The sequence below is a fragment of the Rhamphochromis sp. 'chilingali' genome (genome assembly GCF_963969265.1).
Source record: "Rhamphochromis sp. 'chilingali' genome assembly, chromosome: 18".
Lineage (NCBI taxonomy): Eukaryota > Metazoa > Chordata > Actinopteri > Cichliformes > Cichlidae > Rhamphochromis > Rhamphochromis sp. 'chilingali'.
In genome coordinates this window covers 14,126,093-14,140,917 of record NC_137945.1, presented here as the reverse complement: position 1 = coordinate 14,140,917, position 14,825 = coordinate 14,126,093, and the positions used below count along the sequence as shown (strand labels likewise).

The following is a 14,825-nucleotide window of genomic DNA, read 5'->3' as shown; positions in this document are numbered from 1 at the left end:
TCACGGCTCTCTGCTTCGGACCACTTGGTGGGACTCTCTCTGTGAGTTTGACTGTGCTGTGCTGCGACTCCAAATGTTTCTTTAAGTTTGACGTAGTGTTTTTGAAGGTAGATAACACTTTTTCGCCAACACAGAGTGTACAACGAACCTTAATATTTAAATCTTTAGTTGACAGAAACTCAAAATAGTGACCATATTTCCAGCTAAAGAACGAACATCTCTCTCCCTCCATTGTTGTTTACACTTTTTTACGTCGCTGGCTGCTTGTGAGCGGGAAACGTGACCTGTCGCTTATGTGACGTTTCACGACACGTATGCGTTTGTCATCCGCTGAGACGAAAAGAAAAAACCAAATCTTTTTGCTTAAAAAAAAATAGTAACGCACAGTGGTTTGGACAAGTAACTTTAATCTGACTACTGTTATGGAAATAGTAACGCGTTAGATTAGTCGTTACTGAAAAAGGGGTCATATTCGGAGTAACGCGTTACTAAGCAACGCGTTACCGGCATCACTGGTAGCCACAGCCACCCTGGGGCGCACTGACAGAGGCGAGGCTGCCGGACACTGGCGCCACCGGGCCCTCTGACCACCACCAGTAGGCAATGGGTGAAGTGTCTTGCCCAAGCACACAACGACTGAGACTGTGCAAGCCAGGGCTCGAACCAGCAAGGCGAACTCCCAACTCTTGAGCCACGATCGCCCCATGTTCAAAGTTACTGTAAACCTCTTTTTTCCCCCATTCTGATGCTCGGTTTGAACTTAAGCAGGTCATCTTAACCATGTCTACATGCATAAATGCAGTGAGCTGCTGTTATGTGATTGGCTGATTGGGTAATTCTATTGATGAACACTTTACCAGGTACCTATAGTGAATGATCATGTTAAACATGGGAAAAGTTTAATCAGACCCCTGAGAGCCAAAAGCTTATAGATCAGACTGCTCTATCACCCAGTTTCTATGTGTATTTGTCTCTCTATGATATCAAGGAGACGAGGTATTCCTCATACTATTACTATTAAAAAAAGAAATCTCAAATATGATGCACTAGGTGTTCATGAGTTCAACTGTGCAATAAGCTGAACTACAGAGGTCAGCTCAGGGACGCCGCAGTTTAAGCTGAAAACAGAGATGGGTATCTCTTCCATGTAGCTTCTAATAATATATTAAAAATATTCTGCTCCACATTTTTGGATTTATACTGTCACCAGTGATTTTTCAACTGTTTTTCTTTCTGGTGAGTGGAACGTCTAACAACCTCTGTGGGTTTTGATTTATGAAAGACGTCAGCTGTCTTTATGTCCTGGTGTGCGTTTCAAAATGCAATCGTGCATATGAAAGTGACTCTGCAGTTACTTTACCTTAAAGGGATTTCTCTAGGTTTAGACTTGTCAAAATGTCACCATGACTTAATGCCACACAGGCAGCTTTCATGATGATGTTTTTTATTTTGTTATATATGTGAATGATAGTGTAACATTTGTATGAATGTGGCTGTTTGTATAGTGGGGTAGACCAAAGGGCAAAGTGTTTAGGATGGATTTAAAGCGTTTTTTTCCTTTTAAATCAAGCATAGCGTGAGATCCGGTGGGCGATGAAGTCACGCTCAGCATCAATCCCAGCAGGTCTGCCAATCGCAGTGCCAGCCCTCATCATCTAATGGCTCGACAATACACACATTTCTGTTCAAGTCGAGTCAAGAAAAAGCCGCATTTTAGCCCTATTTTTAAACATGTAAGTGCATATGCATACACAAATGAGACCATGAAACGAAGCCTCATTTCTATATCACTTACAGGCTTCAAATGGAGTAGCTTGTCATGTCAGAATGTTGAATGAGATGCTAATTCTTGCTCAGAGTTTGAATTTAACTTTTGGTGCTATCTTTACTTTGACTTGGCTCACTGACAACCTTTACTCTGGAGATGAATTCTGCATGACGAGGACAGGAAGAGGAAGACGATAAAGAACGGTTGGATAGTTGTTATGCTGAGACATATCCAGACACTATATGGTTGATTACAGTCACTTAATCCTGGCTGTCAGCATGTGCTTCACCGCGGCTGAAGCTACTTCTCCCACCGACTCAATGCAAACTTTCCACAACAAAGGAGCTACTATCACACACAAGTTTCTTAAAGGTTTCTTAAAGGAAAACTGGCAGTAAGAAGAGATTTTGCTACTTCTGATTTTAGATTCCTTTAAACTTTAATGGTATAGCAGGAAGTGGTCCCCTTAACCAAAAAAGCAAAAACGCAAAGGAAAAAGACAATGCCACAGGCATCTTAATAAGATCAGAATCAGAAAGACTTTATTTATCCCCAAGGGGCAATTAAGATACAACAGAGCAGCATGACATTGAACATTAGGACAGGGCATAAAGAGGCAATAAGAGTGAGATAATAAATACATAGAATATACAGTACAGATGTCATCCTCTTCCTTTTCACCTCAAGCCTCATTTGCTGAATTCAAGTCAGGCACTTAAACAAACGAGAATATGTATATACATGCTCAATTATTCCCAATATTGTCACAATTACTTATTGTCCTGCAACCCTCCACACAGCTGACAAGAGCCAGCTAAACAACAACATTAGCTGGTTTTAAGCTAACATCATGCCAGCTAATGTTAGGTTCTAGTATGCTAAAAATCTTTCCTTTCCCTCTGATAAACAGTTTGATTACATTTTCTCATGGGGAGTCCATCAGATGTTCATTTCAAAGACTGTTTCACTAACACCTGCTAACAGCAGCTAAATGAGGCTAACAGTAGCTAACAGCAGCAGAAACTACCAACAGTTCTGGATATCCTAAACAATCCACTTCAGTATCGCTGGTATCGGTCAAAAGTGAGCTTCTCTGGCTCACTGACCTGTATCAGACTCATTTCACAAAGTTTTACCGCTTCTTCCAGAATAAATAAGCATTGATAGCTGAACTGACAGCCATCCACAGATAGTGAAAAACTTTGGGGCAGATCTGGATCTGGTTCAGACATTAGTAGAAACACGCTGGCCAGCCACAGCATTTATTGGGTACAGTCTAAACTTAATGTTTTTGATCTCTCTTGGTTGACGAAAAGATGTTTGTCCTGTAGCAGCCACCCTAGTTATGTTTATACACTTGAACTGGGAGAAAAGGAATGCTGCAATCTTCTTTTATACAGTGTAACTTTAACCATAAGCACTGTCTACTCTTTTGAAGACAGATGAAGGCTAAACTCAAAGAATCCTAACTGAATCTCGGTTTCTTGACCAACTTTTGGACTGAAATCTAATTAAGTAAAGTTATTTGTTCTTTGTCTTGGCGCCTACCTGTTCGAGTTTCCCATAAAAGCCACCCAAAACCGAGACCAGAGTGGGAGCAGATTTCTCACCATGTTTGTATTTTCCCACACTGATTTTGAGTACTACACTTTACTTGTTGGACATTTTTGTGGACGTTTTAAAGAAACGGGACCTTCCTCTTTCAACCTCCCACCAAAACTATTTGTGTGAGCATTTTTTTTATGCTCCTTGTACTGTGTTTGTTATTCTCTTGAGAAGCCCCCACAGCTTCACATCCACCTACACCCAGCTGGACGATGGCGCCCTGCCCACCGTCCCCTTTACTTGAAGAACTCTCCAGCTGTCCCCTCTCACCTCTGAGGAGCCTACATCTCCCTCGCTCTCTCTGCGTGAGACAAGAAATCATCCTGTGCTGATTAGCAGGAAACTTTACAGCCCTGCATTTGTGTGTTTTACAAGTAGACTTGTTTTCTATTCTGGGGGTAATGTGCTGAATAAGGCTGCCTGAAGGGGCCTTTTTCCCTGACATGGTCTGTCTGCACGTTAATCTGTGATGAAAGGCTTGTGGCAGTGTTTGTTTAAATGTACACATTAATCAGAAGTAGCACCACCTACATGACTGAACTCCATTTGGGATTCAGATATTTATCAGTCCCACAGAGGCTTTGCCAGGCCTGAAACATTATCTCCCCTTGTCTTATATAGCAGGCTGAATATTGAATAGCGGTATTAGATTATAACTCTCTGAGGGGAAATATGAATCCTTGAAGCAAAACGAACTGAACAGGGAAGGATTGTGCTTTAATTAATGTTTGTCTCATGGCCTTTTGACAAGCTCTGAATATTACCGCCCATATATCAAAGCATCTGCAGAGCTCTGTGAGCTCCTATTAGTCAGATCACAGTCGCAAGTAATGTACATCCAGCAAAACATAAACTTTAACAGTGTTTCAAATAAAAAGACACAGCTGCAAGGTACCTCATTAGACCCTGCGGGAAACAGACAACACGAACATTCTTCTTAATTCTGCACAGGAAACAGTAAAAGCAGACAAGCCCGTCTCGTATGGCCTTGTAAAAGTTCATGGATGGCTCTGTTATTAAAGGCAGCCCTGACTTTGCAGGCTTTTTAAGAGAAAAAGGAGCTGATTGCATTTTTTTGTTGTTTAATTTTATTAGGAAACATTAAAAGCAGTACATGTGCTGAGCGCTTTAAAGGAAAGAGGTTGAAGGAAAGGACGGGGACTGTTATAATCTAATTTAGTGGGTAATTTGGTTAGCTGCAAAATTAAAAATACTGGATGTCAGTGAATTTCCATATGCATGTGTTTTATTTTTATTTAGTGGTAACTGTGTATTAGACTGCAATGAGCTGCACAATCTCTATTTTTAAATGTGTTTATATTCTCTACACTTTGCGCCCTTATTATACTGTACAAACTTCACAGATCGACTCAGACTCACCCGATGTATTATCTTATTTTCTCTTTCATTCTTCAGGAGGATACAGATCACAACTACTACACATCAAAAACGTACGGCCCTTCAGATCCGATGAGCAAGGGCTTGTGGGTAAATATCGACCAGATGGACAAGGACAAAGTGAAGATCCACGGCATTCTGTCCAACACACACAGACAAGCTGCGGTAAGTCAACACACATCATGAGATTTACTCGATGTTGGCATATTTAAAGACATTTGATACCAAAAATTATCCATCAGATGTGTGTTTTTCACTCTGATAAATGGTTATGAGCTATAATTTTGTTATCCTGAAAATGAATCTGAGCATTTTAAAGGAAATATGTTTACATCTGAACCTTACTTATGTTGAATTCTGTGTACAGGTGCTTTGATCTGCTTTAGCTCGGTTCACAGATGTTGGTGTTTTTTCCAGAAATGGACCTATTGCTCCATCTACAACTGCTGCTCACTACAATATCTTTGTTACTGTGGAACCACAATTATTATCCAACTTTAAGACATTTTACATTTGACACAGTAAAGATTGGTAGGACATAATAAGACTAACAGTCTTTCTGCGTTTAGTTGGACAAAGGCACAAGTTTTATATTTCTGCCACTGTACAACAGAAGTTTGTGGTTCCTTTTTTGTATATTTTTATATTTAATGACTGAAAAGCATGTTTTATCAGATTGAGATCAGGTGACTGACTTGGACATTGAAAAATGCCCCATTTCTTTGCTTTGGAAACTCTTGGGTTGCTTTTGTGGTATGCTATGGGTCATTATCCATTTGCATTGTAAAGCTCTGTCTGGTCAGCTTTGCAGCATTTGGCTGAGTCTGAGCAGAGAGCATAGCCCTGTACACTTCACAATTCATCCTGCTACTTCTATCAGCAGGCACATCATCAATAAACACTATTGGCCCAGTTCCACTGGCAGCCATACATGCCCATGCCATAATTCATCCTTTGAGCTGTTTCTCTCCTTCATCCTTTTCTCTTCCTATCATTCTGGTTCAAGCTAATCTTGGTTTCATCTGTCAAAATAAGTTTTTTCCAAAACTGTGCAGACTCTTTTAAATGTTTTCTGCCAAAGTCTAATCTGTCCTTCCTGTTCTTGACTATAACCTTGTCATAAACCCTCTGTATTTCCATTCATGAAGGGGATACTTGCTTAGATGTTATGAAGTAGAAATAATTCACCATGCAGTTTAGTTGACCCTTTTTAAGAATGAACCAGATTGTAGATTTGGGACATCCAACGAAGCAGACATAACATATAAAGCTGACTTAAAGTGTACAATTTGTCACTGTAAATGAGGAGGATCGTGACAATAACCCCTCTGAAAACAGTTATTTTCTTATCACTACACACACATTACTGGAAGGACTACGGTTGTTTTTAAGGCTAAAAACAGCAAGTAATTCTTCTTGCATTTTTACCATTAAAAGTATCCCTGCAGTGAAAAAATTAGAAAGCTCCCCTCCCTCCACCTCAGCACAAGCAGGTGATGCATGCAAGCTGCATACTGATGGAGTCACACAAGGCAGCAGCAGACTGACTGAGAAACAAAGCAGAATTGCAGTAAAAGAAAGAGAGAGAGAAAGAAAAACTGCCCAGGGTGAGCAATAGCTGGCAAGGATACAGAATAGAGGCCCACATTGTGAATTCTGCTCCTTTACCTTCAGCTGGGTGGTGATGGATTGAGCTATCCACTCTGAGGCAAGCTATTCATTTTAGCCACTGAACGTCCCGGCTAAGAAGCGAGGCGTTCTTGTAAACAGCATCGGGGAAAGGTTCTCTGACTTTGTTTTACGAAGTGAATTCCTAATTCAGCGGTCAACTGAGGAATCTGGAGTCAAAAGGAGACGCTGGAATTCTCGGCTGAATAATTTGATTTCATATTGGAGCGAAAGAAGCAGGGAAAACCATCTGTGCTGAACAGATCTGCGGCACAACCTCAGCAGACTAACGTTTTAAACAAATAGACTTTATAATGAAGACAGTTAAAGTCCTGCATATACTCTGAGATCTTCCTTCCAAACTAAAGTTGTAAAACAAAATGCAGTCACAGAGGTTAGCTTCATCACCGGAGTGCAGAAAAGTTAAGCTCTGGATTGTCTCTATGGTCTTCAAGATTCATCGTGGTTTGCCACAGGATTACTCCCTCTGGCACAATCTGTAGGACCATGCATAATATCAGCATGTTCACTGTGGACTTTCCATCTCCATAACACTTACTGGCAGTGTCTGGAATTTAACCCGAGGGATAAAACAATGAATGTAAACTATAATTTATAGGATACATTTTTGGCTACCCTGTAGTCTCTTAAAGATAATTTTATTATGTCTCCGTTCATTTGAAAATATTTATAAATACAATATGAGCCCATCTCTGTGTAAAAGCTTGTTGTTTAAATATTTCCCGTGAGAAATGGTAGGCCTCAAGAATCTACAGCCATGCTAGCAGCTCTATGAGGGTACGCTGGATAATGCTTTGAGCTAAATGCTAACGTTAGCATGAAACATACATTGGTAACAGTGATGTTGATGATTTTTGGCTGGTCAAATTTTACCATTTAGAAGATTTTAGTATGGTGAGTTAGTGTGAAAAGAAATAGCTAATTAGTCTGGATGAAGCACACAGGAAAGCTATTGTTAGCTGTTAAACTTAAAGCATGACTTTCCTCCGCTACGAAGTGACCGGATAGACTATTTCTGCTAACTGTTACTACCAACTCCAGCACAGTGTTTCCTAATCACTGTGCAGTGGCACATACGTGTGTCGTGAGAAATCATCAGGTGTACCGTGCTCTAGATTTTCAAGGTGCCGAATTGCACCTCACTGAGAGGTGACGTGTGCACATTAGTCATGCGATTATTCCTACTAGTATGCTAGAGCAGTGTTTCCCAACCTTTAGGAGCCACGGCACATATTTTACATTAGAAAGATCACACGGCACATCACCAAACAAAAAAATCACCAAAAGCAAATTGATCATTTTCCCCCGCGCACCAGGTATAGCAGAATTGGTTCGATTTGACCCCAGTATAGCTTTTATGCTTTCTTGTAACCACTACTCATGCTAGGGCCTTCATCTCCAGGACCCAGGTCAGATTGACAACTTTCTCTTTTCAAATATGTATCTATTGCTATCATGCGCTGGATCGTCTCACAGTTGGCAACCTATTTAATTAGAGCAGGTAGTTGTACTGCCCTCTAGTGGAAGAGAATGTAATTGTTCTGCCCGTTACTCAGGCTGATTGCTTAGAGTACTAATCACACCTGATCATTTCTCATGGCACACCTATGCGCTGTGGCACAGTGGTTGGGAAACACTGATCTAGAGGGTTGAGATTTCTACCGGTAATATGTGTCTTGGGTTTTACCAAAAAGATCTTTTCTTGCCACGCCATTTTTTTTCTGTCTCAATCTAATAGAAATTTATAGTAAAACGTAAAAAGTGGTCTCAAGTGAGCCTTGAATTTTATGTATGGGTCAGTTCAGAGGGTAGGTAAAGACATATTTCATATTTCTCACTTTGGGAGTCACAGTGCTGACATGTAAGTCCCGAGCCATATCCTCATTTCTCTATATTTTGCTAGGAAAATGGGGAATAGTTGCACTGATTTATTGAAGCATGTACAAACATACATGGAAGAACAGTAAACCCTACTTTTGTCCACTGCCTTATTCACAAGGGGTCAAACTGTATAATATATTTGGCATTTTTTGACAGATTCAACTAAAGAAGTGGGAAGCATTTGTATTTTAGTGAAACAACCTTTGCTCATCGTACTTTATAAATTCAGAAGAAGATCTGGCTCTTTGAAAGCAGAATATAATGAACTAAGGGGTGGCTCAAGACTTCATGTTTTCCTAGGTAAAAAACGACCGCCACTGAATAGTTACATGCAGAGATATGGTGTATATGTCATTTAATGGTCGGGCATTGTACAGCTACAAGCATTTCACCCCCATGTCATACTGTGTATGGTTGTGTGTGACAAATAAAATTTGAATTTGAATATAAGTATTTCTCCATGAGTGTTTAAGAAAGTACTGTCATTGCTTCACATTGTATATTTCAGCTGTGACATAAACATTTTTTTTCAGCAAAACTTTGAGTTCAGTGTTTGTCTTTTTTAGTTTGTAGGACTTCTTTCTTCTCATAAAGATTACCCTGTAAAGTAGAGCAGATGTAACACACCGGGCACTTTGGTATTTGTTTTTCACATTTTCCTTCTGATCTAAATCCTCTTTGTTTTTTTAAGATCAAAACAGCTTTTTCTTGGATCCTGTCTTAGCTCTATCATCCTGACTGAGGTCATCTGTCTGTTTTTGTTTTTTCACAGAGAGTTAATCTGTCCTTCGATTTTCCTTTTTACGGACATTACCTGCGTGAAATCACAGTGGCGACCGGTGGTAAGTGAACACTGCTTTTGCCCTCTGTTCTCAGTCGTATTTATTAGTGTTATTATTGGATATACTGCCTGTGCTTGGTATATTATACTGTACACAGACAGATTTTTATTGCTATGGGGTTTAGCAGGGAATGTGGTGAGATTTATGAAATGAGTCTGGAGTACAGAGGCATTTATGAAATGGGGAAGAAAACCACAGTCTGTGTGCATACATGTGTTCATGTCTGAATGTGTTTCTAGTACTTGGTGAACCTGTGGGTGTGGTGTGGCTACTGTACAAAGAGATATCCCCCCTAAATACAGAAAAGGAGACCAAACAATGAGTTATTTCTGCAAAAGATGCTTCTTGGAAACTAAATCAGGGAGATTCAGGGTTTAAAAACCTTGTCTGGCACAAACCACAGTACAAAACCACCAACAACAATCTTCCAGCCAAGCAGGCAGCCTGATACAAGACATTTACAGCTCTTACCTCCGTGGGATAGTCTGCTAGAGTAGGGGATAAAGCAACAAACCACTCCCAACACTCTGCACACCAGACTTAACTGGAGGAGAAACCAGACCAGTAGGTTTGGACGGGAGACAGGAGTCGTTCTGCCGAGTGACCCAGCACACCCTGATAGACGTGGATAAAGAGGTTGGGGTATCAGAGGATGTGTATCTGGGGGCGAGACACATGACGCAGCAGACGTGTTTGCCAGAGTGTGCAAAGCAATTTTCCACTTGAGTCTTGATGGCGAAACCGCAACACCCCAACCGTCTATTATCACATCAAAGACTAAAGCCCTGCACTTACTCAACTATTTCAGAGATGTTGTGCAGCGTTTAACTGTTGGTGGAATAATAAAGAAATAATCAGTTGTGTCTCTTATCTTCATTCTCGTCACTGTCTCGTGTCCCCACTTGATCCTCGATCGCTGGGGAAAGTTCAGTGGGCTTTAGAGACGTTCTGGATAATGGTGAGGAGGAACGGATGGGCAGAGGCGCTACTAGCCCGAAAGAGATAACAGGAATTTGCATTTCTCCAGACAGAGATGGAGGGACAAGGCCGCGAAGAAGAGGAGGAGGAGGCAGCTATCTGCCTCTCACAGGCCTCGGGGACTTTGTCTCCAAGACACCCTCCTCATATCCCTCCATTTCAGGACCTATCAGTCAGCTCGCCCTCCTCTCACCACTGTACCATCTTTGCAGCCTGCCTTCATTTCTGTCAGCAGGTCACACTTTTTACTTAAGCAGATATTTTTCTTTCTTGCTTCCTACGCGGAAAAACTCTGCTGGAAAAGATAATTTCTTAACAGAGGGTGACAAAACGGCAGCGGAGTTGCATTCGGATTTCATTACTTTCCAAACAGTAAAGCAGCCAATCCTCAAACACATTAATGATCCAGGCACCAAGACTGGGTTGGCATGTATCCTGAATACACATCTATGGTCCAAGTGTACTTTTCAACTTTTTTGATACAGTGACTGTAGATTTAAACATCAAAAAGGCCTCATTCTAAGAACTTAAGGTGCATTTCCTCTTTAAACTGCCTACTTTGATGGACTCTCATGTTAAACATGGCCAAAGTTTCAAATAATGAGGTTAGCATATCCCAGTAAGCCAGAAGCCTGAGGCTTCAAGTAAAAACACCCTGTTTTAGACTTTTTGTTGTAATATTTGCTTTATATGATGTCAGTGAGAGCAGATATCCCTATTTTGTTCACATCAGTTGAACAGCTCAGGCTGTGAGCACAGAAGCTTCATGCACATTCTGTTAGCGAGGGGCATCCAATCAAAAGAAAGGTGGCTTAAAGGGAGGTTGGCGTCAACAGAGACAGTTCTGGTGAACTGAGGCACTGGACAAAGGCCCAGTATAAAACACATAAAGATTATTCTAAACTACAGAGAGCCAACATTAAAGTACAGAGTGATAAATTAACCGAGTAGGTTCCCATTGATGTTTTAGCTTTCTGGAAAAGTAATGGTGGCTGTTTTAAAATGAAATAAGGCAGATTACTGTAGATACTAATACACAAGGACGTCAATTTCTAGTGGAAACAGGTTCAAGGAATGTCTTTAACAATGAATAAAAATAATGAATACAAATATTAATAATAGAATTAAGACTTTTCTACTTTTCTTCAAAGTAAACTAAAAGAAAAAAGTGACGCATGCACATTTGAATAATTCTGCTTACAACATACTGCAGTCAGCTGAGAGCCAGAGTAGAGAGGCTGAGTGTGAATATAAGTGATGAAATATGATCTGACCGCTGCCAGCTGTGTGGACAGTTATCCAGCTGTGCACTGATTTCAGTGGTTGGTCTGTCACTTGTTAGAGGAAGAATGCATGCATCGGCTTACAGGAAATACAGGACAACTGCATGAATCAGCTTGGTTTTTTTCATGTTTTGCAGTCATTAATGTTTAAGGTGCCAAATGCATAACATTCGTGAGGTGTGAGGTACTTAAACTCTTGGGAACAAAAGCTCATATGAAATGTTATTAGAAGAAGACATGAGGAAGACAACAAACAGCAAGATTTTCATTAGAAAGAGTCGCCCCTCGATCTGGACTAGCAGCACTGCTCTGTTTTGTGTTGTTTTAAGAAAATCACTCTGTGCATCAGACTGCCACACTATGTAAAAATGTACTATATGAGAGCAATGTTATACTGTTCCTTCAGTCTCGTCTTTGTGTTAGTGTCTCCCACCTGTTTCCCTTAGCCTCAGTACCTTGTTTAGAAATTGTCTGAGTCTCTTCTTGCCCTTTGTCATGTTATCCGCCAGTGCTGCGTGTCCCTGGCTCTGTGGTTACCAGTATTTAGTTTTTAGTGTTTAGTTTAGTTTTTGGACTTTGTTTATTTTATAAATTTGAGTTTACACTGTCTCCTTCGATCCTTAGCCTTCCTACCACACAGCTGTCCTGTGACACCCACTCCCTCCCTAATTTTTTTCTTATCAAATCTCTGTGTGAATCCTCTTCTTGGCTCACAACTGAGCTGTGATGAAGAGAAAAATCCTGTAAATTAAACATCTCAGTACGAAGGAACAAAGATTGTCTAAACACAACGTCAGTAAAGTGAAGCTTTGACCTGGTGGGACTGCTAATTCCTGCTCATGTTTTTGGACAGCAGCACACACAGACACAGCTCCTGAAATAAAGAAGTGTCTTCCGCTGTCCCTCCTTTCTGAACGCTCCCTCTTTCCATTACTTCTATTTCTCTGTTGTTCCCTCGTGTATGCCTCCTGTTCTGTCCAGTCTCCTACTGCTGTAAGTGACGGCCATAATGAATGAATTGCCTCTCTATTGAGCGCCCCGCAGCTCTCACCTCTTTAGTGTATTGAGAGGCTGTCTGATTTTCTTTAGACTGTCAAATAAGTGGGATTATGTATTCAGGGGGTTGCTGGTGGTAGAAAGCAAAGGCATCAAGGCTAAGAAATAAAACATTTCAACCCTGGGCTTTATGTTTTCAGAGAAGTGTGTGTTTGGTTGGGTATTTTTTATTTTTTTATTTCTTTAGCTTTTAAGGGTTGAAAGTGGAGCCCAGAGGCAGAAGGTGAGCTACAAGCACAGGCTTAGGTAGAATGATGGGTGTCAGGTTTGTTTCTGTAATGCAGATTTGTTCACTCCTCTGCAGTGTCTTTTATTTTGAAAAATTTGCAGACTCACTGTTCAGTTCCTTTGTCTGACTTCCTCAGCAATAATGGTGCCCTTGCATATGTTGCATATGTGGCTAATGCCCTTGTCCCTTCTATAGTTTTATATTAAAAGATTCAAATTATTGAGTTAAATTATTATGTCTAATGATTATTTGGCTACACAATGTGAAACAGTCACAAACCCCATGCCATTTCTACTTCTAGAGGACTGAACTGAATTGCTTGAAGTATTCAGCTAGTTGTTTTTCATACTGCTTATTTTCTCAAGCACAACTTGTATCCTTTCTTATCCTAATGAAATACTTCTTTAAAATTGTCCCTGGCATCAAACTTCAAGGAAATACCCTCTGAAGTACCTACCTGTCAGGCATCATAGCAGCTAGGATGACAAGACATAAGGCTCAATACATGAGTGGGGCACAAGTGCCTTGGGAATCCCACAGGCAAATGGGAACCACAAAGAAGCCACCAGGAAAGTTGCAACCACCAAATACCTGCAGAGGGTAAGGCAAGTCCTGAGGAGTGAGCTGAATGGAAAAACCAAGATCAGGGTAATCAACACCTGTGCCCTGCCAGTGATCAGATACCATGCTGGGATAATAAGCTGGCCAAAGAAGGAGATAGAAGCCATTGACATCAAGACAAGGAAGCACCTTGTCTAGAAATCCTACCAGTGGCTGGACAATGCTGGACTGAAAGAAAGCGCAGAGGCACTAATCATGGCAGCACAGAAACAAGCTCTGAGCACAAGATCCATAGAGGCAGGGTCTACCACACAAGGCAAGATCCCAGGTGCAGGCTGTGTACAGATGCAATCCAGTACATAACTGCAGATGGCAAGATGCTTGCAGGCTGGGGAAACATTGAATGCCATAACCAAGTGGCCGGCATAGTATACAGGAACATCTAAGTCAAGTGTGGCCTTGAAGTCCCGAGGTCAAGATGGGACATGGTCCCTAGGGTCTTTCAGGTACAGACAGAAACTGGTGATGGCTAACCAACCGGACATAGTAGTGGTGAACAAGCAGAGGAGGAGAACGATATCAAATGAGAGCAACATCAGGAAGAAGGAACACAAGAAGCTGGTGAAATACAAAGGGCTCAAAGAACCTGAGAAGATGTGAAGAGTAAAGGTAACAGTGGTCCCAGTGGTAATCGGAGCGCTAGTTGCAGTGACTCCCCAGCTAGGCGAGCGGCTCCAGCAGATCCCAGGAATAACATCGGAGATCTCTGTCCAGAAGAGCGTAGCTCTAGTAATTGCAAAAAACAGTGCAGGACCCTTAAGCTCCCAGGCCTCTGGTAGAGGACCCAAGCTTGAAGGATAAAGACCGCCCGCAGGGGTGAGAGGGGAATTTATATATACATATATAAGCAGTCCTTCAGTGAGCCAAAAGGACTGCTTTATTCACTCTAAGTTCACTCTGCATTCAAGACTTTACACAAGAAATATAGTCAGATCCATATTTCTTGTCTCCTGCTTTCAGTGCTGACAGCACTTTATACGGAGGAAATTCTGAGCATGGAGATCTTTGGGGAAAGATTGATTCCCCTCATAGTATGCTCTGCCTGTGATTTCCACAGTGATAGATGTGTTTTATAGCACGCCCACCATATCAGACATACGGTGACATGAAATGAGGTTTTATACTCTGGCCTCAATGACATTTTTCCCAAAAATTGTTTCTCAGCAGAGTTTTTTATGCCTATATGCCTTAGGCAGCCACCTTATATACAGTATATCTCTTGAACCTGAGAAGAAAAGAAAGAGATTAAATTCGTATTCTGACCTGTTGAGTGATTTTACTGTGAAGCACCACATAACTAAAAGACCGGCTGTCCTAAAATCAAGTGAGGACCAGATGTTTTCATGTACAGCATGTGATTTACGGTGTTAGGGTTATGTTAAGATTTCTGATTTAGATTTTTTTTTTAAGGATAGACATGGCTGTATGTAAATGTCTAGTTTTGACTGTTTAACACTTCCATCTTCATCTCCAGT

At 41.0% G+C, this 14,825-nt stretch overlaps 1 protein-coding gene across 1 annotated transcript in view; it reads left to right on the top strand.

The window, feature by feature from the left end:
• The window catches only part of plxdc2b (plexin domain containing 2b), a 114,920-nt gene that overhangs the window by 62,225 nt on the left and 37,870 nt on the right, over positions 1-14,825 (top strand). Inside the window, exons 3-4 of the mRNA XM_080864476.1 lie at positions 4,790-4,936; positions 9,114-9,183. Coding sequence (XP_080720602.1) covers positions 4,790-4,936; positions 9,114-9,183 — 217 coding nt within the window. The remainder of the gene's footprint in view (positions 1-4,789; positions 4,937-9,113; positions 9,184-14,825) is intronic.